Consider the following 26,674-nt stretch of genomic DNA (forward strand, 5'->3'; position numbering starts at 1 on the left):
GTGAAAGACATAGGAGCCTGGCATGCCGCAGTCCATGGGGTTGCAAAGTCAGACACAACTGAGCGACTGAATAACAACAAAAACAGATATTATTTGGTTCCACTGGTTTTTACATGCACACCTTTTTTGTTTGTTTATTTGTTTTTTGGTGTAGTACTTTCAAAACCTACACAGACTCATGTAACTACTACCATAATCAGTACACAAACTGTTTCATCAACACAAAAAAATCCTTGTACATTATCCCCTTTAGAGTCACACCCTTCTTCAAACCTTAATCTCCAGAACCAATGATCTCTTTTTATCACTTAGCATAACGCTCTTGCGATCCATCCAAGTTACTGTGTGCATCAATAGTTCATTCTCTTTTATTGCTGAGTAGTATTCTGTTATGTGGAATGTACCACAGTTAATTTACCCACTGAAAGACATGTGGGTTGTTTTCAAGGTTTGATCATTACAATTAAGTTGCCGTGTATGTGAGTATATACATTTTTGTGTGTCCATGAGTTTTCATTTCTCTAGGATGAGTGTACAGCAGTATGATTGCTGAATCACACGATAAGGTCAAGTTTAAGTTTACAGCAAACTGTCAAACTGTTTCCCAGAATGGTTCTACCATTTTACATTCCCATGAAGAATCTATGAGAGGGCTAGCTGCTCAGCATTAGTTTAGCCATTCTGATAGGTATGTAATGGTATCTCATTGTATTGTTAAGTTGCATTTTTAAAAATAGTTAATGATTTAAACACCTTTTAATGTGCTTATTTGTCATTCATATTTACTCTTTGGTAAACTTGTCCAAAACTTTTACCCATTTTTTTAAACTGAACTGTTTCTGATTATTGACATTAGAATGTTCTTAATATATTCTGGATACAAGACCTTTCTTGGACATGTGATTTGCAGACTTCCTCCTAGTCTATGGCTTGCCTTTTCATCTTCTTTCAAGGGTCACATTCCCAGATCAAAAGTTTTTAATTTTTATAAAGTCCGCTTTATTTCTTTTTCTTTTATGAACCATTTTGGTGTCATGTTTAAGAACTTATTAGCCTAAGTTATAAAGATTTATTCCTAAGTTTTTTTTTTATAGTTTCACATATAGAAAGCTTTATAGTTTGACATATCACATTTATTTTATCTGTCAGATTTACTATCCATTTTGAGTTAAGTAATTTTAAGTAGAGTGTGAGGTTTAGGTCAAGGGTGATTTTTTGCTTATGAGGTGTCCAATATTTCAACATCATTCATTGAAAAGACTATGCTTCCTACCTTGAACTGCTTCTGCACCCCTCTCAAAAATCAACTGCCCACTCATAAGTATATTCTCAAAGAAGTGAAAACTGATACTCAAACAAATACATGTAGAGGCATGTCTTAGCAGTACTCAAATAACAAAAGGCAGAAACAGCCCAAAGGTCCATCAACAAATGAATGGACAAATACTGGAATATCCATACAAGGAATGAAGTACTAAAACAAGCTACAGTATGTATGAAACTTGAAAATATTATGCCAAGTGAAAGAAGCAGACAGGTCACATATTGTATGATTCTATTTATATTAAATATTCATATTTCAAAATATTTTTTATCATTTATCCACACACACACACACACACACACATATATATCATGACCAAGTAGGGTTATTCTAGGAAAGCAAAGCTGGTTAAGTATTCCAAATTGACTCAATATAACCATTAACAGTTTAATTAACACTAATTAGTATGAAGAAGCACTTGACAAAATCCAACACCTATTTCTGCTTTCCTGTGCATGCTCTGAACCTCTTTTAGTATTCAATATTGACTTGTCTATAGTGTTTTTTTTTTTTAAAGTACATCTTGTCATAGAGTATTTTAAATAGCAGCACTGGGTATTATAGTTTATGTACACAGAGTTTATTATAGTCTACTCATACCAACATTTTACTATTTCAAGTGGAATGCAGAAATCCTACTAACTTTTAGCTCCCTTTATCGCTCCTCTTTTATGGTACAGTTTTCTTAAAAATTACCTTTATATCTCAGGAAAAACTGAGAATGAAAAAAACTTACCTTTATATACATTGAAAACTATAATAGGCAATGTTATAAATTTTGATTTTCACCATCAAACATTTTACAAATATAAGGGGAGCACACCAGTCATTTACCCTACATCCACTCTCTCATTTGTACTTTTTTTTTTAATTCCTGACAGTCCAAGTTTCTTTCTGTTATCATTTTCTGTCTGAAGAATTTCCTTTTCTAGAGCAAGTCTGCTGGCAAAAAACTCTCTTAGTTTTCCTTCATCTGAAAATGTCTTTATATCATCTTATATTTTAACTGCATGAAGAATTCTGGGTTGTTAGTTCTTTCATTTTGACACTTTAAAAATATCTTACCACTTCTGGCTTCCATGTTTTCTGATTCAGAAGCATTGTAGCTAATAAAATGCTTTTCTCTAGTTGCTCTGAAGAATTTTCTCTTTGTCTTAGTTTTCAGCAAATTACTTATGAAGTGTCTGGGAATACATTACTTTGGGTTTTTCCCTTTAGGGCTTTACCAAATTTAGGAAGTTTTCAAATCACTGCTTCAATCGTAAGATACAAACGTACAATTTTTGTTGTCGCTGTTATTGCCCACAGGTCCCTGAGGCCCTGTTTACTTTCTAAAAAATCTTTATTCTCTCTGTCGTCATAGTGGATAATTTCTATTGATCTAACTTAAAGTGCAGTCATTCTTCCCTGTTACTGCTATTCTACAATGAGCCAGTTTTTTACTTAGGTTATTATATTTTTCAGTTCTAAAATTTCCACTTGATTTTTTTTATATATAATCTATTTCTTTACCGAGACTTTAAATGTTTTCACTTGTTTCGAGCCTGTAATAGCTTTTTGGAGCATTTTCATTACTATAGCATCTTTAAAATCCTTGTCAGGTAGTTCCAACATCTGTGTCATCTCAGTGTGATGTCTGCTGATTATCTTCCGTCATGTGAATTATGGTTTTCCTGGTTCTTGGTATGATGATGAGTATTATGTTCTGACTCTGCTATTTAAATCACCTAGTTTCGTAGGCAAACTGTTTTGGACTCCAAGCTCAGCTTTATGAGCTGTGGCTCAAGTGTCAATTGAATTGTTAATGCCTTTTCAGTGTTTTCTTCTGCTCCACTTGTGGACTACCCAGAGGCCAGTTTGAAGCCTGATGGCTACCACACCAGAGCTCAGTTCTCAAACCTTTTTCTATATTGATTCTGATCCCTTTTAGAGGTCTTCCCAGGGTTTTAAACACAGATTGTAGGAAATCTGTTTATCTAACTCCCTTCTCTTCATAATCTTTCCTCTACTCTAGATGGGAGGGAAACAGGAACTGCCCCATTATTGCAGTGTGGTGATGGTGAACAAGGCTTTGTCCAAAGTCTCTGCAACTGTAACACCAGTTGAGAGAGGTAGGGGTGCCCTTTTTATTGCAGGGCAGGCATGGAGGACATCACTGTGTGTGCAGTCTCTACAACTATGACACCTGATGAGAGCAGTGAGGAAATATTTCTCATGATGTTCACCTGGAATAGGGTAGATATAATAAACATTGGGACTTCCTTGGTGGCTCAGTGGTAGAGAATCTGCCTGTCAATGCAGGAGTTGTGGGTTCTGTCCCTGAGTGCAAACAAGCCCCTGAAGAAGGAGATAGTACCTCACTCTAGTATTCTTGCTGGAAAATCCCACAGACATAGAAGCCTGGTGGGCTATAGTCCATGGGGTCACAAAGAGTTGGACACAACTGAAGTGACTCAGCAACAGTTGATCTGAATTTGGCTGGAGGGCAGTACTTTGCTGACCTCTAGTCTAGGCCTGCAAAATCTGCAAAAATAGTGTGGCTAAAGGAAAAGCAACATCGAACAAGATGGGTAGGAATACATGTCATAAAGATATAAGAAATTATATCTTGTTCTATTTTGTATTCTACTTTGATAAAACTTTGGAGATGTTCTACCATTAGTGAGTCATATGGATTTAGTCTTTCAATAAACCTAAGGAGATTTTCTAATGCCCATATTACTTTCTACTTAAATCAGCATCATTATTTTCCTAATGTCTGAGTAGCTAAAATTCAGACTCATCTTTCTGATAACTAGTTTTACCTAGTCAAATTGAGTGCCCCTACAACCAAGTTTCCCTGCTAAGGTATGATTAACTTCTCTATCCAAACCTGTATTCTTTTCTTGTCCCACTCATGTTTCCCTTGGGATTAAGGAATTATCAAATAAAAGGGGGACTGAGTAGGACCCTGCAGAGTCCTCCTGGGTAGTAAAGCCCCTCTCTGTCCCTCATTTGTTTGTAGAAAAAGGCTTTAGTCTCCTAGGCCTTGGGGCTAGTGGTAAAGAATGTGCCTGCCAATGGAGGAGATGCAGGTTTGACCCCTGGGTGGGAAGATGCCCTGGAGAAGGAAATGGTCACTCCAGTATTCCTGCCTGGGAGAATTCCATGAACAGAGGAGTCTGGTGGGCTGCAGACCATGGGGTTGCCAAAGAGTTGGAGATGACTTAGCAACTAAACAACAACTCCTAGGCCTTCTAGGTCCCAAGGAACAGACTTAAAACAGTTACTAAGTAGGATATGAGGGAATGCAGAAATAAAGCAAAAGCAACAAGTAAAGTAATGATTATTAAGCAGAGCCCTAGTTCCTCCTCAGGGGATATATAGAGCAATCTGATGCATATGTTTGAGTTGTTTGGCAAAAACTAAGCCCCTCGCCCAGGTGGAGGATGGTGACCACAAGCACACAGACCCTAGATTAGCTAGAATCATTGAGGATTAAGAGTCCTGAAACATCAGCCTGTCACCTCACCACCAACCAATAGACGCAAGTCCACAAAGTGCAACCATGCCCCAAATGTTGCCTTTAAAAATGCTCCCCAGAAAACCACTGGTGGGTTCGGGCCTTTGAGCATGAGGTGTCTGTTCTCCTTGCTTAGTGTCCTACGATGAATGCTGTACTTTTCTTCACCACAGTCCAGCGTCCCTACATGGATTTGCTCCATGTCAGGTGAGCAGATCCATGTTTAGTTTGGTAACAACAATCCATAAATGTACTTGGAATATTGAAGGACTTGTTCTATTATGTATAGAACAAAATGGAAAACTGGATGGAATGGAAACGATATTCATCTTTTATCAGCTGGAAACAAAGATGCATGATAGATATAATGGGCAGCTCAGGGTGTATTTGTCACTTCTACTGTATAATCACAAGAGATCTGATTTAGGTCCTATTTGAATGGCCTAGCAGTTTTCCATACTTTCTTAATTTAAGTCTGAATTTTGCTAGCAAGGTAATGCTCAAAATCCTTCAAGCTAGGTTTCAACAGTATGTGAACCAACAAATTCCAGATGGACAAGCTGGTTTAGAAAAGGCAGAGGAACCACAGATCAAATTGCCAAATCTGCTGGATCATAGAAAAAGCAAGAGAATTCCAGAAAAACATCTACTTCAGCTTCACTGACTATGCTAAAGCCTTTGACAGTGTAGATGACAATAAACTGTGGAAAATTCTGAAAGAGATGGGAATACCAGACCACCTAACCTGCCTCTTGGGAAACCTATATGCAGGTCAGGAAGCAACAGTTAGAACTGGACATGGAACAGCAGACTGGTTCCAAATAGGAAAAGGAGTACGTCAAGGCTGTATATTGTCACCCTGCTTATTTAACTTATATGCAGAGTACATCATGAGAAACGCTGGGCTGGAAGAAGCACAAGCTGGAATCAAGATTGCCGGGAGAAATATCAATAACCTCAGATATGCAGATGACACCACCCTTATGGCAGAAAGGGAAGAGGAACTAAAAAGCCTCTTGATGAAAGTGAAAGTGGAGAGTGAAAAAGTTGGCTTAAAGCTCAACATTCAGAAAACGAAGATCATGGCATCTGGTCCCATCACTTTATGGGAAATAGATGGAGAAACAGTGGAAACACTGTCAGACTTTAATTTTGGGGGCTCCAAAATCACTGCAGATGAGGATTGCAGCCATGAAATTAAAAGACGCTTACTCCTTGGAAGGAAAGTTGTGACCAACATAGATAGCACATTAAAAAGCAGAGACATTACTTTGCCAACAAAGGTCCGTCTAGTCAAGGCTATGGTTTTTCCAGTGGTCATATATGGATGTGAGAGTAGGACTGTGAAGAAAACTGAGAGCTGAAGAATTGATGCTTTTGAACTGTGGTGTTGGAGAAGACTCTTGAGAGTCCCTTGGACTGCTAGGAGATCAAACCAGTCTATCCTAAAGGAGACCATTCTGGGTGTTCATTGGAAGGACTGATGCTGAGGCTGAAACTCCAATACTTTGGCCACCTCATGCGAAGAACTGACTCATTGGAAAAGACCTTGATGCTGGGGCAGGAGGAGAAGGGGACGACAAAGGATGAGATGGCTGGATGGCATCACCGACTCAATGCACATGAATTTGGGTGAACTCCAGGAGTTGGTGATGGACAGGAAGGCCTGGTGCGCTGCAATTCATGAGGTTGCAAAGAGTCAGACATGACTGAGCGACTGAACTGAACCGATATAGGTATTTTAATTGATTACACAGAGATGTAGTTTTATGTTCTTATGACATCACTGAGCCATATTTATGACTTATTTGATCTTAGATTCTCAGTCAGCATTCTATCCTGAGCTAAGCAATTATGAGAAGGGAGAACGAGAAGGGGCAGTGAGGCTTACTGCTGCTGCTGCTAAGTCGCTTCAGTCGTGTCCGACTCTGCAACCCCATAGACGGCAGCCCACCAGGCTCCCTCATCCATGGGATTTTCCAGGCAAGAGTACTGGAGTGGGGTGCCATTGGCTACTGGACATACACAAAAAAGTAAGGGGAAAAGTTGCTCAGTTTTGGTCTACAATAACCAGGACTCACACCAAGAGCACAGCTGCCCTTCACAAACATTGTGAGCAGTCAGTGAACAGAGAGACTGATAATTCTGGGGTTGTCAATAAGAGAAAGTGCTGCATACTCTAGGGAGTCCTGGAGATGAAAGTGAATGTTCTAGTCAGAAGTTATAGCTCTTTAATGGAAAGCTGCTGTTCTAATATCAAATTAAAGCAAAATTTTAATTGCAAGCAACCTAGTTTTTACCGTATTTATGTGCTTGAGACAGAACCCATTGAATCTTAAAGGTCAGCATTTATCACTTTTCATCTAATTTTGCAACACCTTTCTCTCTTTCAGGCTGCTTACCATTAAGTGTTCTTGAGTAATCTCACGTCCAGAGCAGGACTGAAAACCCCTAAGTGACTTCAGGTTCCTTCCTAGTTCAATGAGAAGGACTTCCTTGTGGGTGCAGTGGATTTACTGAAATGTATGCTTCAGGGAGCCTCATTTATACAGATCCTTTCAAACCCTGGGAGGAGGGGGACTTGTGCAGTATGTTCAACTGGTCAAAATTTGCAAAATCTGTCCACAGGGAGAAAGACAGCTGTCTCTGCCCACTTGAAACTCCCTCCCATTCACCTCACTTCCCCAGTGTTGGTATCAATACTGGGAGGAAACTAAAGTGGTCTTCAACATTCCTGAGGTCCTGTTATGGGAAAATTAAGCAAGGAATTAATTTAGTTTAGATTTAGAGGTATGCATTTATGTGCTCATTGTTGCTTTTGCGCAGTTATTTTTGTGACATAAATATAGGTACAGGGCAGGAGGTTGCATTGTGATATGAATGTGCCCCATGGAGAAGTGGAGTTGGTTCTCAGTGATGCCTAATCAACACAAAAGTTCTCTTCTATTATTAATAACCTCAAAACTGTAACATATACAGTTAAAATTGTAGCATAAAATGACTATATGTTTCATTCTTTTTTATTGGATGAGAATCACATGAAATAAAAATTATACAAATTCCCTTTTATACAGGGCACTAGCTTATAGCAGTACTACAAACATGAGGTATGTCTGTATTTTAAGTTGCAAAGGTTATATATCACAAATATGAATAAATAAAAACAAAATTTTTTTGATCAAAAATCTGATTTAATCTTTCCATTCTCTTTATAAAAAATATTACAAAATCATTGTCAATTCACTTTATAGAAAATATGACAAACTGTAATCAAAGAGTATGCAGCTAAGAAATGTGAGGAAACAGTATTATAAAGTGTCAGGCTGATAATAAAAATTTTTAGTTTTTCTGGAATTTTGTGTTTGTGGTATTTGTCAAGTTCATAAAATTCGTAACTGGTTGGGATTTTTTTTCATTATACATAGTTGATCCTTACTCTCACAGATTGCATATTTGCAAGTTTGCCTACTAGCTAAAATTTATTTGTAATCTCAAAATCAATACTTGATGTGCTTTCAGGTCACGTGTGGACAAGCGTAATACAGTGAAAAATGGGAGCCTCCTAAACACAAACTCTCTGCTGAGGTCAAATAAGGTGCCATTTACCTTCTTGTTTCAGTTCTCATACTACAAACAAGGGTCCTTTTTATGGTCTAATTAGTGCCTTTTTTTTTTTTTTCTTTTCATTTTAGTGCTTTTTGTTCACAATTTCACTGTTTAAAATGGCACATAAGCGTGGTACTGGAGTGTTCCTAAGCTGTCCAGGGTTCCTAAGTACTAGAAAGCTATGAGATGCCTTCCAGAGAAAAATATGTGTTAGGCAAGTTCTACTCAAGTATGAGTTATTGTGCTATAAGCTATGAAAGTGAAAGCAAAGTCGCTCAGTCATGAGCCTGGTAGCCTCTATAGCCTACCAGGGTCCTCGGTCCATGGGATTTTCCAGGCAAGAACACTGGAGTGGGTTGCCATTTTCTTCTTCAGGGGATCTTCCCAACCCAGGGATCAAACCCAGGTCTCCCTCATTGCGGGTCTCCCTCATTGCTTTACCATCTGAGCCACCAGAGAAGCCCATAAAGCTATCAGTTCAATGCTAATGAGTCAACAATACATATTTGGTGTTTTCAAACAGAAGAACACATAGAACAAGTTTATATACTGATTAACTGATCAGAGACTTAAAGGCACTTAGAATGAATGTTTCAGTATTCACTAATTCTGTGTGACTCTATAGAACACAACTGAAGCAAATAATGAGAATCAAGTGAATTTATTCTAATATCTAATTTTATATTTGTATTTCTTTTTTTATATTTTAAAATTTTAATGTTTTTTTTTCATTTTTTAACTTTACAATAATGTATTGGTTTTGCCATATATCAAAATGAATCTGCCACAGGTATTACATGTGTTCCCCATCTTGAACCCTCCTCCCTCCTCCCTCCCCATACCATCCCTCTGGGTCGTCCCAGTGCACCAGCCCCAAACATCCAGTATCGTGCATCGAACCTGGACTGGCGACTCGTTTCATATATGATATTATACATGTTTCAATGCCATTCTCCCAAACCATCCCCCCCGCTCCCTCTCCCACAGAGTCCAAAAGACTGTTCTATACATCAGTGTCTCTTTTGCTGTCTCATATACAGGGTTATTGTTACCATCTTTCTAAATTCCATATATATGCGTTAGTATACTGTATTGGTGTTTTTCTTTCTGGCTTACTTCATTCTGTATAATAGGCTCCAGTTTCATCCACCTCATTAGAACTGATTCAAATGTTTTCTTTTTAATGGCTGAGTAATACTCCATTGTATATATGTACCATAGCTTTCTTATCCATTTATCTGCTGATGGACATCTAGGTTGCTTCCATGTCCTGGCTATTATAAACAGTGCTGTGATGAACATTGGGGTACACGTGTCTCTTTCCCTTCTGGTTTCCTCAGTGTGTATGCCCAGCAGTGGGATTGCTGGGTCATAAGGCAGTTCTATTTCCAGTTTTTTAAGGAATCTCCTCACTGTTCTCCATAGTGGCTGTACTAGTTTGCATTCCCACCAACAGTGTAAGAGGGTTCCCTTTTCTCCACACCCTCTCCAGCATTTATTGCTTGTGGACTTTTGGATAGCAGCCATTCTGACTGGCGTGAGATGGTACCTCATAGTGGTTTTGATTTGCATTTCTCTGATAATGAGTGATGTTGAGCATCTTTTTCACGTGTTTGTTAGCCATCTGTATATCTTCTTTGGAGAAATGTCTAGTTCTTTGGCCCATTTTTTGATTGGGTCATTCATTTTTCTGGAATTGAGGTGTAGGAGTTGCTTGTATATTTTTGAGTTTAGCTGTTTGTCAGTTGCTTCATTTGCTATTATTTTCTCCCATTCTGAAGGCTGTCTTTTCACCTTGCTTATAGTTTCCTTTGTTGTGCAGAGCTTTTAAGTTTAATTAGGTCCCATTTGTTTATTTTTGCTTTTATTTCCAATATTCTGGGAGGTGGGTCATAGAGGATCCTGCTGTGATGTATGTCAGAGAGTGTTTTGCCTATGTTCTCCTCTAGGAGTTTTATAGTTTCTGGTCTTACATTTAGATCTTTAATCCATTTTGAGTTTATTTTTGTGTATGGTGTTAGAAAGTGCTCTAGTTTCATTCTTTTACAAGTGGTTGACCAGTTTTCCCAGCACCACTTGTTAAAGAGATTGTCTTTAATCCATTGTATATTCTTGCCTCCTTTGTCAAAGATAAGGTGTCCATATGTGCATGGATTTATCTCTGGATTTTATCTATTTTGTTCCATTGATCTATATTTCTGTCTTTGTGCCAGTACCATACTGTCTGACTGTGGCTTTGTAGTAGAGCCTGAAGTCAGGCAGGTTGATTCCTCCAGTTCCACTTTTTCTTTCTCAAGATTGCTTTGGCTATTGAGGTTTTTTGTATTTCCATACAAATTGTGAAATTATTTGTTCTAGCTCTGTGAAGAATACCGTTGGTAGCTTGATAGGGATTGCATTGAATCTATAAATTGCTTTGGGTAGTATACTCATTTTCACTATATTGATTCTTCCAATCCATGAACATGGTATATGTCTCCATCTATTAGTGTCCTCTTTGATTTCTTTCACCAGTGTTTTATAGTTTTCTATATATAGGTCTTTAGTTTCTTTAGGTAGATATATTCCTAAGTATTTTATTCTTTCCGTTGCAATGGTGAATGGAATTATTTCCTTAATTTCTCTTTCTATTTTCTCATTATTAGTGTATAGGAATGCAAGGGATTTCTGTGTGTTGATTTTATATCCTGCAACTTTACTATATTCATTGATTAGTTCTAGTAATTTTCTGGTGGAGTCTTTAGAGTTTTTTATGTAGAGGATCATGTCATCTGCAAATAGTGAGAGTTTTACTTCTTCTTTTCCAATTTGGATTCCTTTTATTTCTTTTTCTGTTCTGATTGCTGTGGCCAAAACTTCCAAAACTATGTTGAATAGTAATGGTGAAAGTGGGCACCCTTGTCTTGTTCCTGACTTTACAGGAAATGTGTTCAATTTTTCACCATTGAGGATAATGTTTGCTGTGGGTTTGTCATATACAGCTTTTATTATGTTGAGGTATGTTCCTTCTATTCCTGCTTTCTGGAGAGTTTTTATCATAAATGGGTGTTGAATTTTGTCAAAGGCTTTCTCTGCATCTACTGAGATAATTATATGGGTTTTATTTTTCAATTTGTTAATGTGGTGTATTACATTGATTGATTTGTGGATATTAAAGAATCCTTGCATCCCTGGGATAAAGCCCACTTGGTCATGGTGTATGATCTTTTTAATGTGTTGTTGGATTCTGATTGCTAGAATTTTGTTAAGGATTTTTGCATCTATGTTCATCAGTGATATTGGCCTGTAGTTTTCTTTTTTTGTGGCACCTTTGTCAGGTTTTGGTATTAGGGTGATGGTGGCCACATAGAATGAGTTTGGAAGTTTACCTTCCTCTGCAATTTTCTGGAAGAGTTTGAGTAGGATAGGTGTTAGCTCTTCTCTAAATTTTTGGTAGAATTCAGCTGAGAAGCCGTCTGGACCTGGGCTTTTGTTAGCTGGAAGATTTTTGATTACAGTTTCAATTTCTGTGCTTGTGATGGGTCTGTTAAGCTTTTCTATTTCTTCCTGGTCCTTGTATTTCTTTACATAAAACAGAGTACTAAAAACTAGAGGCTTCAAGCCCATTCCCTAAATCTGGATCCATGTCTGGTCAAGAGCCTTCATCTCCCCCTCAGGAGAGTTTGCTACTTCCCAGTTATTGCCTCACTGGGATTGAGACCAGGATTCTAGAACAGGAATCTACAGCCTGGGACCTCATAGTCAGGGCCAAAATCCCCAATTATTGCACTATGACTATGTGAAACCCAGATTTCTTTTAAAATTTGGAAAATTGTTTATATAATTATGCTATGTATATTGTGATCTAGGGCAGGATCAAACTATAATAAAATTTTTCCTTTCTTAGGGAAAAAAGAATATGTTTCTAGAAACAGAAAATTACTGAAGAAACAGAGCAACACTGGGGCTGACATACCTAAATTAAATAGAGTCAAATCTAAGTTCAACTTACATTCAAGAAAGTAAAAAGATACTTTATTAGGTGGTGCTACTCTCAAAAGATAAAATGATTTTAGGGAGCAGCATCTAGATTTCCATCAGCTGCTCATTTTATTTCTAGATACTAAATGTTAAGGATCTCATATGCATTCTCATATATCTTTAATAAGGAATGATGTTTTAAAAACTTGTATTATTGATAATCAAGATGATATAAATATATAAGAAATATTTAAACTTCAAAATGACAAAATGCAGATAGAGTTGTGCTAAGTGCACTGCTAGGAATTTAATAAGTTCCTCTATAGCCATCAGGCATCTCAAGATGATTTTAAACTCTTGTGAAGAAACTTAAATCCCAAATCAGATGCTGTCAAGGATTTTAAAAGAAGGAAGTAAATTTGCAGTTTACTAACACTGTGAAGAAGGCTGAGCGCCAAAGAATTGATGCTTTTGAACTGCGGTGTTGGAGAAGACTCTTGAGAGTCCGTTGGACTGCAAGGAGATCAAACCAGTCCATCTAAAGGAGATCAGCCCTGGGATTTCTTTGGAAGGAATGATGCTAAAGCTGAAACTCCAGTACTTTGGCCACCTCATGCGAAGAGTTGACTCACTGGAAAAGACTCTGATGCTGGGAGGGATTGGGGGCAGGAGGAAAAGGGGATGACAGAGGATGAGATGGCTGGATGGCATCACTGACTCAATGGACATGAGTTTGGGTGAACTCTGGGAGTTGGTGATGGACAGGGAGGCCTGGCGTGCTGCGATTCATGGGGTCGCAAGGAGTCGGACACAACTGAGCGACTGAACTGAACTGAACACTACGTGGTTTGCTGCTGCTGCTGCTGCTAAGGCGCTTCAGTAGTGTCCGAATCTGTGCGACCCCATAGACGGCAGCCCACCAGGCTCCCCCGTCCCTGGGATTCTCTAGGCAAGAACACTGGAGTGGGTTGCCATTTCCTTCTCCAATGCATGAAAGTGAAAAGTGAAAGTGAAGTCGCTCATTCATGTCCGACTCTTAGCGACCCCATGGACTGCAGCCTACCAGGCTCCTCCATCCATGGGATTTTCCAGGCAAGAGTACTGGATGGGGTGCCATTGCCTTCTCTGGGTTTGCTAGTAACAGATTATACTAATTAAGGTGAATAACTATTAAGCAACTATAGCAAAATGGCATCCAGATTGGGAATGAAGGGATAAATATGTTAATTAAGCATATGACATGATAATTTATATAGGAAATCTAACGTGATCTACAAAAAAAAGCTATTAGAATATATGAGTTTAGTAAAGCTGCAGGATATAAGATCAACATTAAAAAATTAGGCTTTTATTATGTAGAAGCAGTTTCTTTCTATTCCTATTTTTTGAGTGTTTTTATCATGCAGGGTACAGAATTTTGTCAAATGCTTCTTCTGCGTCAGTTGAGATGATCATGTGTTTTTTTCTTTTATTTTTTGATGTGGCATACTACAATGATCAAATTTCACATGTTGAACCATCTATGCATTTCAGGAAGAGGTGCACTGTTGTCTACCAGAGATCTGGGGCCGGGAATGGATAGCTTCTACTGTGCTAAGAGCTGAAGACCAAAATTAACTGTAATTTATGGTTCAAACTTTCCGCTGGAGCTGTAAGCCTTCATCAGACTTCAAAGTTATATCAGGCGGTTTCTGCCAGTGCAACAGTCCAGGTAGGGAGACAAATTCCTGGTGCTTCCTAGTCCACCATCTTTTTGGAATCCCTCTGCAGATAATCAGTTTTTAAGTAGCACACTAAAATGTGTTTGACAATCAGGGGTATATGATCACTACACAATTATTTTGATGATATTAAAGAACTACTGTTAGTAATCTTAGATAGTAATCCAAGTCTATGCCCCAACCAGTAATGCTGAAGAAGGTGAAGTTGAATGGTTTTATGAAGACCTATAAGACCTTTTAGAACTAACACCCAAAAAAGATGTCCTCTTCATTACAGGGGACTGGAATGCTAAAGTAGGAAGTCAAGAAACACCTCGAGTTACAGGCAAATTTGGCCTTGGAATACAGAATGAAGCAGGGCAAAGACTAATAGAGTTTTGCCAAGAAAATGCACTGGTCATAGCAAACACCCTCTTCCAACAACACAAGAGAAGACTCTGTACATGGACATCACCAGATGGTCAACACCGAAATCAGATTGATTATATTCTTTGCAGCCAAAGATGGAGAAGCTCTACACAGTCAACAAAAACAAGACCAGGAGCTGACTGTGGCTCAGATCATGAACTTCTTTTTGCCAGATTCAGAATTAAATTGAAGAAAGTAGGGAAAACCACTAGACCATTCAGGTATGACCTAAATCAAATCCCTTATGATTATACAGTGGAAGTGAGAAATAGATTTGAGGGCCTAGATCTGATAGATACAGTGCCTGATGAACTACGGACTACGGTTCATGACATTGTACAGGAGACAGGGATCAAGACCATCCCCATGGAAAAGAAATGCAAAAAAGCAAAATGGTTGTCTGGGGAGGCCTTACAAATAGCTGTGAAAAGAAGAGAAATGAAAAGCAAAGCAGAAAAAGAAAGATATAAGCATCTGAATGCAGAGTTCCAAAAAATAGCAAGAAGATACGAAAGCCTTCCTTGGCGATCAATGCAAAGAAATAGGAAAAGGAGTACATCAAGGCTGTATATTGTCACCCTGCTTATTTAACTTCTATGAAGAGTACATCATGAGAAATGCTGGACTGGAAGAAACACAAGCTGGAATCAAGACTGCCGGGAGAAATATCAGTAACCTCAGATACGCAGATGACACCACCCTTATTGCAGAAAATGAAGGGGAACTCAAAAGCCTCTTGATGAAAGTGAAAGTGGAGAGTGAGAAAGTTGGCTTAAAACTCAACATTCAGAAAATGAAGATCATGGCATCCGGTCCCATCACTTCATGGGAAATAGATGGGGAAACAGTGGAAACAGTGTCAGACTTTATTTTTCTGGGCTCCAAAATCACTACAGATGGTGACTGCAGCCATGAAATTAAAAGACGCTTACTCCTTGGAAGGAAAGTTATGACCAACCTAGATAGCATATTCAAAAGCAGAGACATTACTTTGCCAACAAAGGTCCGTCTAGTCAAGGCTATGGTTTTTCCTGTGGTCATGTATGGATGTGAGAGTTGGACTGTGAAGAAGGCTGAGTGCCGAAGAATTGATGCTTTTGAACTGTGGTGTTGGAGAAGACTCTTGAGAGTCCCTTGGACTGCAAGGAGATCCACCAGTCCATTCTGAAGGAGATCAGCCCTGGGATTTCTTTGGAAGGAATGATGCTAAAGCTGAAACTCCAGTACTCTGGCCACCTCATGTGAAGAGTTGACTCATTGGAAAAGACTCTGATGCTGGGAGGGATTGGGGACAGGAGGAGAAGGTGATGACAGAGGATGAGATGGCTGGATGGCATCACTGACTCGATGGATGTGAGTCTGAGTGAACTCAAGGAGTTGGTGATGGACAGGGAGGCCTGGTGTGCTGCGATTCATGGGGTTGCAAAGAGTCGGACACAACTGAGCGACTGAACTGAACTGAACTGATTTTCTTAAAAATATCTTTAACTTTCAGAAATTCGTTTTGAAATATTTACAAATAAAATGATAAAATGTCGGGGATTTGCTTCAGAATGATCCTGGATATGCAAGGGGTATGGTAGAAGCACAGAGGAAACATAGTTGACCAGGAATTGGTAACTGTTAAAGCTAGGTTATGGGTACTAGGGGTTCAATGGTCTCTCACTTTTACATAAGTTGAAGTTTTCCACAATAAAAGCTTTTTTTTTTTTAAGGAGTGATAAAGGTGGCTGGTGGCTCAATCGATAAAGAATCTGCCTGCAGTGAAGGAGACCTGGGTTCAATCCCTGGGTTGGAAACATCCCCTGGAGGAGGGCATGGCAACTCACTCCAGTATTCTTGCCTGGAGAATGCTGTGGACAGAGGAACCTGGCAGGGGGCAGTCCATGGGGTCGCAAAAGTTGGACATGACTGAGCAACTACATACATAGGAAAAATGTGTGTAATAGCAATAGGGGAAGTAGTAAAATATCCAAATGATGAGTCAGAGAAATAAATATCAAAATGACAAAATGGAGGGATAAAATAAACTGTGTGTGTGTGTTTGAAGACAATTGATTCAGAGATACTCTCAGAAATGTTACCAGACTTCAAGGTTTCTGAGGGCAGACACCATACCATGTCCATTTGGTTCACCCTAAATCCCTAACAATGTACCTAATGCCTAGGATATCCAGTACATCCAAATACTTCTTGAATAAATGAAAAAATAAATAATTCGATGAGACCTACACACCCAGATGCAAGGGCTCCATAAAATCTGTAAGATTCCAAATAATGTAGCTTTTAATAATGCTTAAAAAATGGGCCAAAGAACTAAATAGACATTTCTCCAAAGAAGACATACAGAGGGCTAACAAACACATGAAAAGATGCTCAACTTCACTCATTATCAGAGAAATGCAAATCAAAACCACTATGAGGTACCATTTCACACCAGTCAGAATGGCTGCGATCCAAAAGTCTACAAATAATAAATGCTGGAGAGGGTGTGGAGAAAAGGGAACCCTCTTACACGGTTGCTGGGAATGCAAACTAGAACAGCCACTATGGAGAACAGTGAGGAGATTCCTTAAAAAACTGGAAATAGAACTGCCTTATGATCCAGCAATCCCACTGCTGGGCATACACACTAAGGAAACCAGAAGGGAAAGAGACACGTGTACCCCAATGTTCATCGCAGCACTGTTTATAATAGCCAGGACATGGAAGCAACCTAGATGTCCATCAGCAGATAAATGGATAAGAAAGCTATGGTACATATATACAATGGAGTATTACTCAGCCATTAAAAAGAAAACATTTGAATCAGTTCTAATGAGGTGGATGAAACTGGAGCCTATTATACAGAGTGAAGTAAGCCAGAAGGAAAAACACCAATACAGTATACTAACACATATATATGGAATTTAGAAAGATGGTAACAATAACCCTGTGTACGAGACAGCAAAAGAGATACTGATGTATAGAACAGTCTTATGGACTCTGTGGGAGAGGGAGAGGGTGGGAAGATTTGGGAGAATGGCATTGAAACATGTAAAATATCATGTATGAAACGAGATGCCAGTCCAGGTTCGATGCATGATACTGGATGCTTGGGGCTAGTGCACTGGGACGACCCAGAGGGAGGGTATGGGGAGGGAGGAGGGAGGAGGGTTCAGGATGGGGAACACATGTATACCTGTGGCGGATTCATTTTGATATTTGGCAAAACTAATACAATTATGTAAAGTTTAAAAATAAAATAAAATTAAAAAAAAAAAAAGAAAACTTCCTTTAATACATCTTTTTTATTTCACCTTTGTTCTCAGCTGACTTCCAATAGAGTAATCCCCTCTTTCATTTCATGAAAGCTACCCTTGCCACCATATTCACTTACCACTTCTTTTTCTTTCCTCATTAAACCTGTTTATACTTTTTATCTTGGGAAAGATATTCTTTGTCAGTATATTCTTAGGTCTTAATTCTGAAAAACTCTTTCCTTTTCTCTAACTGATCTCACCTCAAACTAATATCTTTCAAACAAGGAAAAGTCCTCAAAGTTTCTCTTTACTCCAACTGTCTTAAGCATTTAATGAATATCCTAATATAGCTAAGTTAATGACATTTTCAAGTGAGTTATAATTATTACCATTTCTGGCTTTATTTCGGTTCTCATTTGGGCAGAAATACACTGAATTACTCAGTAGAACACACAACTCTGAGGGCACCAGATGAAAGATTTGATCTCATGGTGAGCAGACTAGCAGATGAATAAAGTTTATAGTTATAGTCTGGCCTTAAATCTATTTCTAAAAATTGTCCTGTTGAAGAGAAAGGGGGTTAGACACATCCTTTGTTATAGTGGAGGGTTTCCCCATAATCTGAAAATTATCTGAAAAATATGTTAACAGCCTCAATAATGCATTTCCAGTGTGACTTGGCCACTTTCCATTCCAAAGACCATCCACAGTCACTAGAATCCATACAGGAAAAGAGAAACTGCATTATCTCCAAATAGTTTACTTGTGAATGGAAAAACAAAGCTCTATTCTCTTTTAAAAAGTAAAATATTCTCTATTTTCACAGCTTTTAGTTTTCTCTCAAAAAACGGAAAATTATCAACCTACCAATTTCCAAGAAAAGTCCTATTCAAAACATAAATAAACAAACAAAGCAAAGCCCCCAAAGGAAGCCACAAAAAGAAAAAAACAAAAACCCATTTCCAACTATTGCTACTTTCTATATATTTAGATTCTACCTGAAATGGGTTCAATTCTGCTTAAAATGTCAACTCTAGAGCTGCGTAGAAAAAACAAAAGAAGAACCTTTAAGTACCAAAACATAGATAATTTCCAGTTAAACTGGGAAATGCCTTTTATTATAAGTTATGTGCCCTAACTAGCTGCTCTCTTCACCAGACTCACCAACTTATAACTTGTTTCAAGCAAGTTAAGGAAAAACAAGGCATTGTGATCTCTTCCAATGTGCTTAATATGAGCGAATTAGAAACTGCAAAGTATATTCTAATAACCACAATCAAAGAAGAATTTCCTCCATGTCATTCAAAAGTCTAGGAAAATGACGTGCATTACAGTAAAATGCAGACACGTAACAAATATATTAGCAGGGTGGTTTTTAAAGTGAGCCTGAAGTTAATATCAGAAACTAGAGAAATACACTCAACAAAACTTTTCAATCTGTTATGATTCATGTAGCACAAGATTAAAGACCAGCACAAAATAGTATTTTAAACAACCCAATACTACCTGTTCACTGTATGGCTAAGGACTTTTTAGATAAACATACAAAAGATTAACACCTTAGGAGAATTACTTGGTCCATTCTACTTGAGACTAACACAGCACACAGGGGGTTGTCTTCAAAAAGATTATTAGAGTTTTTAGTAAGTTTAGTCCTCTAATGCCATGCCTTAGGGTCTTCAACTGTAAAGAGAAGATAATTTTAATTAAGACAACTATAGATCTCTGTCCCACTGAAGTCCACTTGTCCTAGTACCTTCTTATTTTCCAGTGTATGGTGAAATTGCTTCTCCCAAGTAAAATCCAGGTATATGACAATAAGGGCTTCCCAGGCAGCGCAATGGTAAAGAACTCGCTTGCCAGTGCAGGAGACACAAGAAATGTGGGTTCGATCCCTGGGTTGGGAAGATCCCCTGGAGGAGAAATGGCAACCTACTCCAGTATTCTTGCCTGGAAAATTCCACGAACAGAGGAGCCCGATGGACTACACACACACTCCATGGGGTCAGAGTCGGACACGACTGAGCACAGCAAACATGAGAGACATGACACATATGATAATAACTGAATGGAAATCTAATATTGAAACCAAACTTCACTGTACTATATGACTGTAAGTCAAGCAAGATCTTCATGAGACATAATGGATATTTGCCCAATTCAGAGGGGGCGGAGAACTGCAGAAAGAAAGGCTTAGATTTTAAAATAAAACCTATTATGGATTAAGACGGGTTTAATCTAGGCTTTTTCTCTTTGTACTAGGTCTTGCATTATACCTAAATACATCAGGATTTTTTAAAAATGCTTGTTGTGTTAACGAGAAGTCACAAGTTTCATAAGTAAAAATCTAGTAAAACTTAAAATGTTTTCACCTATTCAAACAAACCATTAAAAGTAAATTATAAAATTATCTGAATTATTTATGACTACAGCAAGATATTTCAGTGACTGAAATCTCCCAGAGATTTAAAATGTTCAAAATATTTGTTTATATTGTACCTTTTCCTTATTATTTTCTACTTAGATAAAAAATATTAGCATCTTTATATAATAGCTGCATGACACCACCCTTATGGCAGAAACTGAAGGGGAACTCAAAAGCCTCTTGATGAAAGTGAAAGTGGAGAGTGAAAAAGTTGGCTTAAAGTTCAACATTCAGAAAACAAAGATCATGGCATCCGGTCCCACCACTTCATGGGAAATAGATGGGAAACAGTGGAAACAGTGTCAGACTTTATTTTTCTGGGCTCCAAAATCACTACAGATGGTGACTGAAGCCATGAAATTAAAAGACGCTTACTCCTTGGAAGGAAAGTTATGACCAACCTAGATAGCATATTCAAAAGCAGAGACATTACTTTGCCAACAAAGGTCCATCTAGTCAAGGCTATGGTTTTTCCTGTGGTCATGTATGGATGTGAGAGTTGGACTGTGAAGAAGGCTGAGCACCAAAGAATTGATGCTTTTGAACTGTGGTGTTGGAGAAGACTCTTGAGAGCCCCTTGGACTGCAAGGAGATCCAACCAGTCCATTCTGAAGGAGATCAGCCCCGGGATTTCTTCGGAAGGAATGATGCTAAAGCTGAAACTCCAGTACTTTGGCCACCTCACGCGAAGAGTTGACTCATTGGAAAAGACTCTGATGCTGGGAGGGATTGGGGGCAAGAAGAGAAGGGGACGACAGAGGATGAGATGGCTAGATGGCATCACTGACTCGATGGACATGAGTCTTCGTGAACTCCGGGAGTTGGTGATGGACAGGGAGGCCTGGCGTGCTGCAATTCATGGGGTCACAAAGAGTCGGACATGACTGAGCGACTGATCTGATCTGATCTGATGGGCTAAAGAAGGAAAGCCTTCTAAAATCTCCATCTATAAGTTATATGAAGTGCTTGTTTTTATTTTGAATATAGGTACCAAAAAGACCCTGATGCTGGGAAAGATGGAGGGCAGGAGAAGGGGACGACAAAGGATGAGATGGTTGGATGGCATCACCAACTCAATGGACATGGGTTTGGGTAAACTCCGGGAGTTGGTGATAGACAGGGAGGCCTGGCGTCCTGTGGTTCACAGGGTTGCAGAGTTGAACACAACTGAGTGACTGAATTGAACTGAACCAAAAGTCAAAGACTTTGTCCTTTATCCCCCTTTTTAGCTTTATTTCCTAGTATACTTCTCATTTTCTAAGCCCTGTTGAAGTCTTTCAGAATCTAAGTTGCTTAAATAGCCTTTTAACAGTAATAAAAGGCTTAAAAGTAATATGGAAACACCAATAGATTTGAATACCAAGAAAAGATGTAATGGGAAAAAATGCAATCACTCTAAAACATCTGTATAAATAGCTCAACTATTCTGATTAATTCTCTAATCCATTAAGTTAAACCAGGGATAAATCATGATGTATTTATTTATATTTGGCTGCACTGGGTCTTAGTTGCAGCATGTGTGACCTAGTTCCCTGACCAAGGATTGAACCCGGCCCGCCCCCTTCACTGCATTGGAGCATAGAGTCTTAGGCGCTGGACCACCAGGGAAGTCCCCAAATCATTCTTTTTTAAAAGGAATAAAAATCCAAGTCAGAGAAAGGATTCCTTATGATTTACTGTTCTTGTTTAGTCTCTCAGTCATGTCTAGCTCTTTTACGACCTCATGGACTGTAGCCTGCTGGACTCTTCTGTCCATGGGATTTCCTAGGCAAGAATACTGGAATGGGTTGCCATTTCCTTCTTCAGGGGATCTCCCCAACCAAGGGATGAAACTGGCATCTCCTACATTGCAGGCGGATTCTTTGCTGCTGAGCCACTGGTTAAGTCTTCCTTACAAATACATATCTTTAATTTTGTTGGAATGGGAGAGAGGATGCTTATTCACCTATATCCAAAGAAGCTGAAGACTGAGTGACTGGCAACTTTAAGCTCTAAAAAATAATATGTTAAAAATACAGTTCTTTAAAAATGGAAAAAAAATGATCATAAATACATTAAATAATTAAAGAAAATATTTTTTCTAAAATACATTTTTTCCTATTGAGATTTTCCCCATCTCCTTGAATATTTAAAAAAAAATCACATTTTCTTTTCCAATAGAAAAAAACAAAAGAAAAGCAAAAAAGCAAGGATTTTTTAAATAGGTAATATTTGAATACCTATTCAAAGTTAGGTCCATGTGAAATGATGTTTTGCTATAAGTGATTTACAAGTGAAATTCTCTAAAACAGAACCACTGAAAACAGCACACTGAAGATGGACTTCATGCTACTGGTGAGAGCACTTGGCCACTTAAAAACCAAGAGGAAAAAAGAAACTAGAGCAAGTGGTAGGTACTGGTTACAGTGAGGGGAGCTAAAGTATGGCCAAATCATAGTTTAAATATAACTTTCGTGGGGTGAAAACTTAATGAATATGTGGAAATGGAAGAAACTCAGAAACCATAGTTATTTCCATTTTAAATGAGGATGAGAGTTCTGCACCACCAGCTGTTTATAGTTCATTGAATGAGGTTCTAGTTGATAGGAGATAATTACCTCTTCCCTACAGGAGGCAAGTGTTGTTCATTCTACAGACACCTCTGATGAATGGCCATGGGGGCATGAGACAAGAGAGCATGCCAAGATCAGTTTTGTTTTTAATGATCTCTTGAAGCACTTGATTTTCTACTTTTTTCCTATTTAAGTGTAGGAAAATATGCATCTTAAAATATACAAAATAAAGTTACTGGCTATTATTTTGCTTTTATAAGATGCCTTAATTTTCAAAGGGAAACAGAGTGAGTGTACACAGAAAGCATACCATCACCAGAAATGGATGGGGATGATCATCCCAACTTCAAGCATTTGGAGTGTTACAGAATTCTATTTACTAATTCATTGTTTTCCCCTGATGACTGCATTCTAACTTTAAGTTTCTTTTCAGTTAATAATACCCCATTACCCCAGTCATTCCTGCTCCTTCAGCCTCTTGGAAAGGCTTATCTATTCGATCTTCCCAAACTCTCTCAAATTCCTTTCTGCCCTTCCAATGCAAACTGCCACACACCTCAATATTTCTCACCTGCAATATTGTCCTTATATCCTAACCAGTGGTTCCCAACCTTTCTGGCACCAGGGACTGGTTCAGTGGAAGAAAATTCAGGGACTGGTTCAGTGGAGGAGAGATGGTTTCAGAATGGTTCAAGCACGTTACATTTACTGTGCACTTTATTTCTAACCTAATGACAGGAGGTACTGGTTGGGGTTGCTGTTGTTTTAGTTGCTAAGTTGTGTGCAACTCTTTGTGACCCCGTGGACTGCAGCCCACTACGCTCCTCCTCTGTCCATGGGATTTTCCAGGCAAGAATACTGGAGTAGGTTTTCATTTCCTCCTCCGGGGAACTTTCCGACCCAGGGATTGAACCTGTGTCTCCTGCATTGGCAGGCAAATTCTTTACTGCTGAGCCACCAGGGAAGCCCCTGGAGGTTGGGGACTCCTGTCCTAAACAGTCTCCTTCCAGTCTCTGCGAATGAATCCAGTTCAAGCAAAATTCTACCTTTCAGATTAGTATAACTAAAGCACCACTCTTATTATGATACTCTTATGTACACAAATTTTTCAAAAGTAGGCTGTGACTCTAAAACAGAAAAGGTTTATGGTATATTAAGCAAAAAAAAAAAAAAACAACTCAAAAGTAAATCAGTTCTGTCTTTACAAACGTTTTAAGACTGGGTAAGCATGTAAGTAAGAACTAGAAGGAAATACACACACAAAATGAAGAGAGAACATTTAAAAGGGCCTGGGACTTGGAGTTTATGCTTGATTTATATTTCCTGTTTGTTGTTATAATGATGTTAGGCAATAAATAAAATCTTTCAGCAACCATTTGCCGCATATGTACCATAAAGCTTAACCTGTACAAAAGGACCTCGGCAATCTGGCTCCCGAACCTCCCTTTACCAACTCTCCTTTTCACACAACCAAAACTCCAGACAAACTGAAATATCCTGTTTCTCGCTGGGTTCCTGTACTGCTCTTCCCTCCAATGAGCATTTCATCATGAAGTCGGACACAACTCTCTATAGCTAGTACACTGTTGTGCACTTCCTATCTTGATTACTATAGTTTTTCAAAGCTATCTGTGACATCTTCCTCCAATGAGCATTTCATCATATCTCATATATGCAGCACTTCCTATCTTGCACTATAGTTTTTCTGTGTGCGTGTGTCAGAAGTAGCCCTGTTAGGGCAGGGATCTTGTTTTAGCCATCTTTATATTCCATTCAAGGCATGCCATAGTGTCTTTCTGAATAAATATGTAAAATGAATGGACAAATACTCTTAGTTTTAATGTTTCTCCTCCTATTTTTCACTCGAATTTATTTATTAACCTAACCTTCTTACCTGAAGATACGTTATTCTCCGCTGCACCAGCTCTGTCAGATCTTTGGCCTCTTTTTCCCGCCAATCACCTGCTCCATCTGTTTGACTGAGGTAGTATAAATCCGTCATTATAGACCTATAAAAACCAAACAACAGTGGGGGTCTAACTTATTTGTACTTCATTTGTACAGGATTTTGCAAAATCATAAGATGAGTCAAATTCTTCATAAAGATTGATGCTCACGCTGATGGTGGTACTTGTCTTTTATTTTCTGTCAAGATTGTGAAATTCAACAATTTAGTTTCTAGCATCCAAGAGTCATTCCTACAGTAAATCTTTACTATTGAGAAAAACAAATCTTTTTTTTTTCCCTAGGCCAGTTATGTGTACTTATATCTCAACACAGAGCACTTCAGAGATTAGGGAGAAGTGGATATCCACAGCAAAGAAACAGGCAGATTAGCATAAGGGAGAGAAATACGTTGGTGCCAGTATTTGAATATTACCATTTTGTTCCCTCAATTGTCACTTTCTGACCCCTCTTAAATTTCCTCTTCATACTTGGAAAAAGATGAGAGGAAAATCTTGGCACAATTCTGACACAACAGTTGAAACCAAAGGTCAGCAAACATTTTTCTATGAAGGGCCAGACAGTAAATATTTTAGGATTCCTGGGTTTCTGCTGCTTTTGAAGCAGGAAAGTTGCCATGGACAATATGCAGGAAAAAAAAAAATGTGTGTATGTTTCAATAAAACTTTATTCACAAAACCAGGCTATGAGCCAGATTTGGCCCTTGGCCTATAATTTGACAACTGTTGGTCTAAATTAATAAGATGATTGTAAGATACTTGCATAGAATTGGTAGTGTCAATTAAAACATGCTGAATTTCCTGCAAAGTAAACTAAAATGCTCAGTATACTAGGTAAGAGAAACTTGATGGCTGGTGCAGATGGTTTTACTTACATTTCATTAAATACAAGCTATGACTTACCTTTACCAATAAAGAAAAGTAAAAAGCAAGTCTCCTCTTTCTCTAACAACCCCCAACAACCTATCAGCAAATACTGAAACAGGTTCTGACCAAGCATTATCACTGGCACTCCAATCAACTGAGCCACCATCTTCTCACCTAAATTGTTACAGTAACCTCTGAACAGGTCTCCCTGCTTCCACCCTTGCCAATCTCTACAGTCTATTCTCAACGCAGCAGCCAGATCCTGTCAAAATGCCAGTCAAATGATGTTATATCTTTGCTCTTATGAACTGGCTGTTCATCTCACTTCGTCAAACTGGAAGTTATTACTTTGAACTACAAGGCCCCAGACAATAAGGCCTCCTTTATCTCTTTGATCTCATTCCTACTACTGTCCTCACTGTGGACTCTATTTCAGCCACATAATCTTATTATTAACTCCAGAACATGTCAGCCTTGTTCCTACTTCAGGGCCTTTGCATTTGCTCTTCTCGCTCCTGGAATGCTGCTTTCCCAGATATCCTCCACATGACTCACCCAAATGTCGTTTAAATCTGTGCTCACTTTCTGCTTTAAAAGGCTTTCCAGACTCTCACTTAAAAATTCAACACCCAGTTACCATCACATCTCTTAATTTTCCTTCTTTTCCTTCCCTGCTTTATTTTTCTCCAAGCAATTATCATCTTTTAATATACATCATTTACTTATTTTATTATCTTCCTCCACCTTCTAGAACTTAAGCTCCATGGTAGCAGAGTACTTTTTAAACCCGCCAACCACCACAAATCAGCCTACAGAACAGTGCTGACCACACAGAAAATGCCCAGTAGACATTTTTGAATAGATAATTAAATTAAACGAAAAAGTAGCAAAAAAATTCTTCAAGAATTTTGGATGAGATAATATTGATAATTTTTATATTTCACAAATCCAATTTTGTGCTAGAGAACTTCTGGGGATAATCCTTAACTAGTTATAACTCCAGCTTATACTCCTTCACCATATTTTATATGAACTCTTCCATTTAGAGAATGCTTATTAAGTATGTTCTATTTGTTTCTGAAAATTATAAAATTAGACATTTA

General features: G+C 38.4%; 1 protein-coding gene across 17 annotated transcripts in view; it reads right to left on the bottom strand.

The window, feature by feature from the left end:
• FUT8 (fucosyltransferase 8) overlaps positions 1-26,674 on the bottom strand; it is a 337,919-nt gene that overhangs the window by 83,859 nt on the left and 227,386 nt on the right. For all 17 annotated transcript variants that reach the window (XM_005890017.2, XM_070377695.1, XM_070377698.1 and 14 more), the window contains one exon: positions 24,635-24,749. In XM_005890017.2, the coding sequence (XP_005890079.1) occupies positions 24,635-24,749 (115 nt within the window). The remainder of the gene's footprint in view (positions 1-24,634; positions 24,750-26,674) is intronic.

This window comes from Bos mutus, chromosome 10 (genome assembly GCF_027580195.1).
Source record: "Bos mutus isolate GX-2022 chromosome 10, NWIPB_WYAK_1.1, whole genome shotgun sequence".
Taxonomy (NCBI): Eukaryota; Metazoa; Chordata; class Mammalia; order Artiodactyla; family Bovidae; genus Bos; species Bos mutus.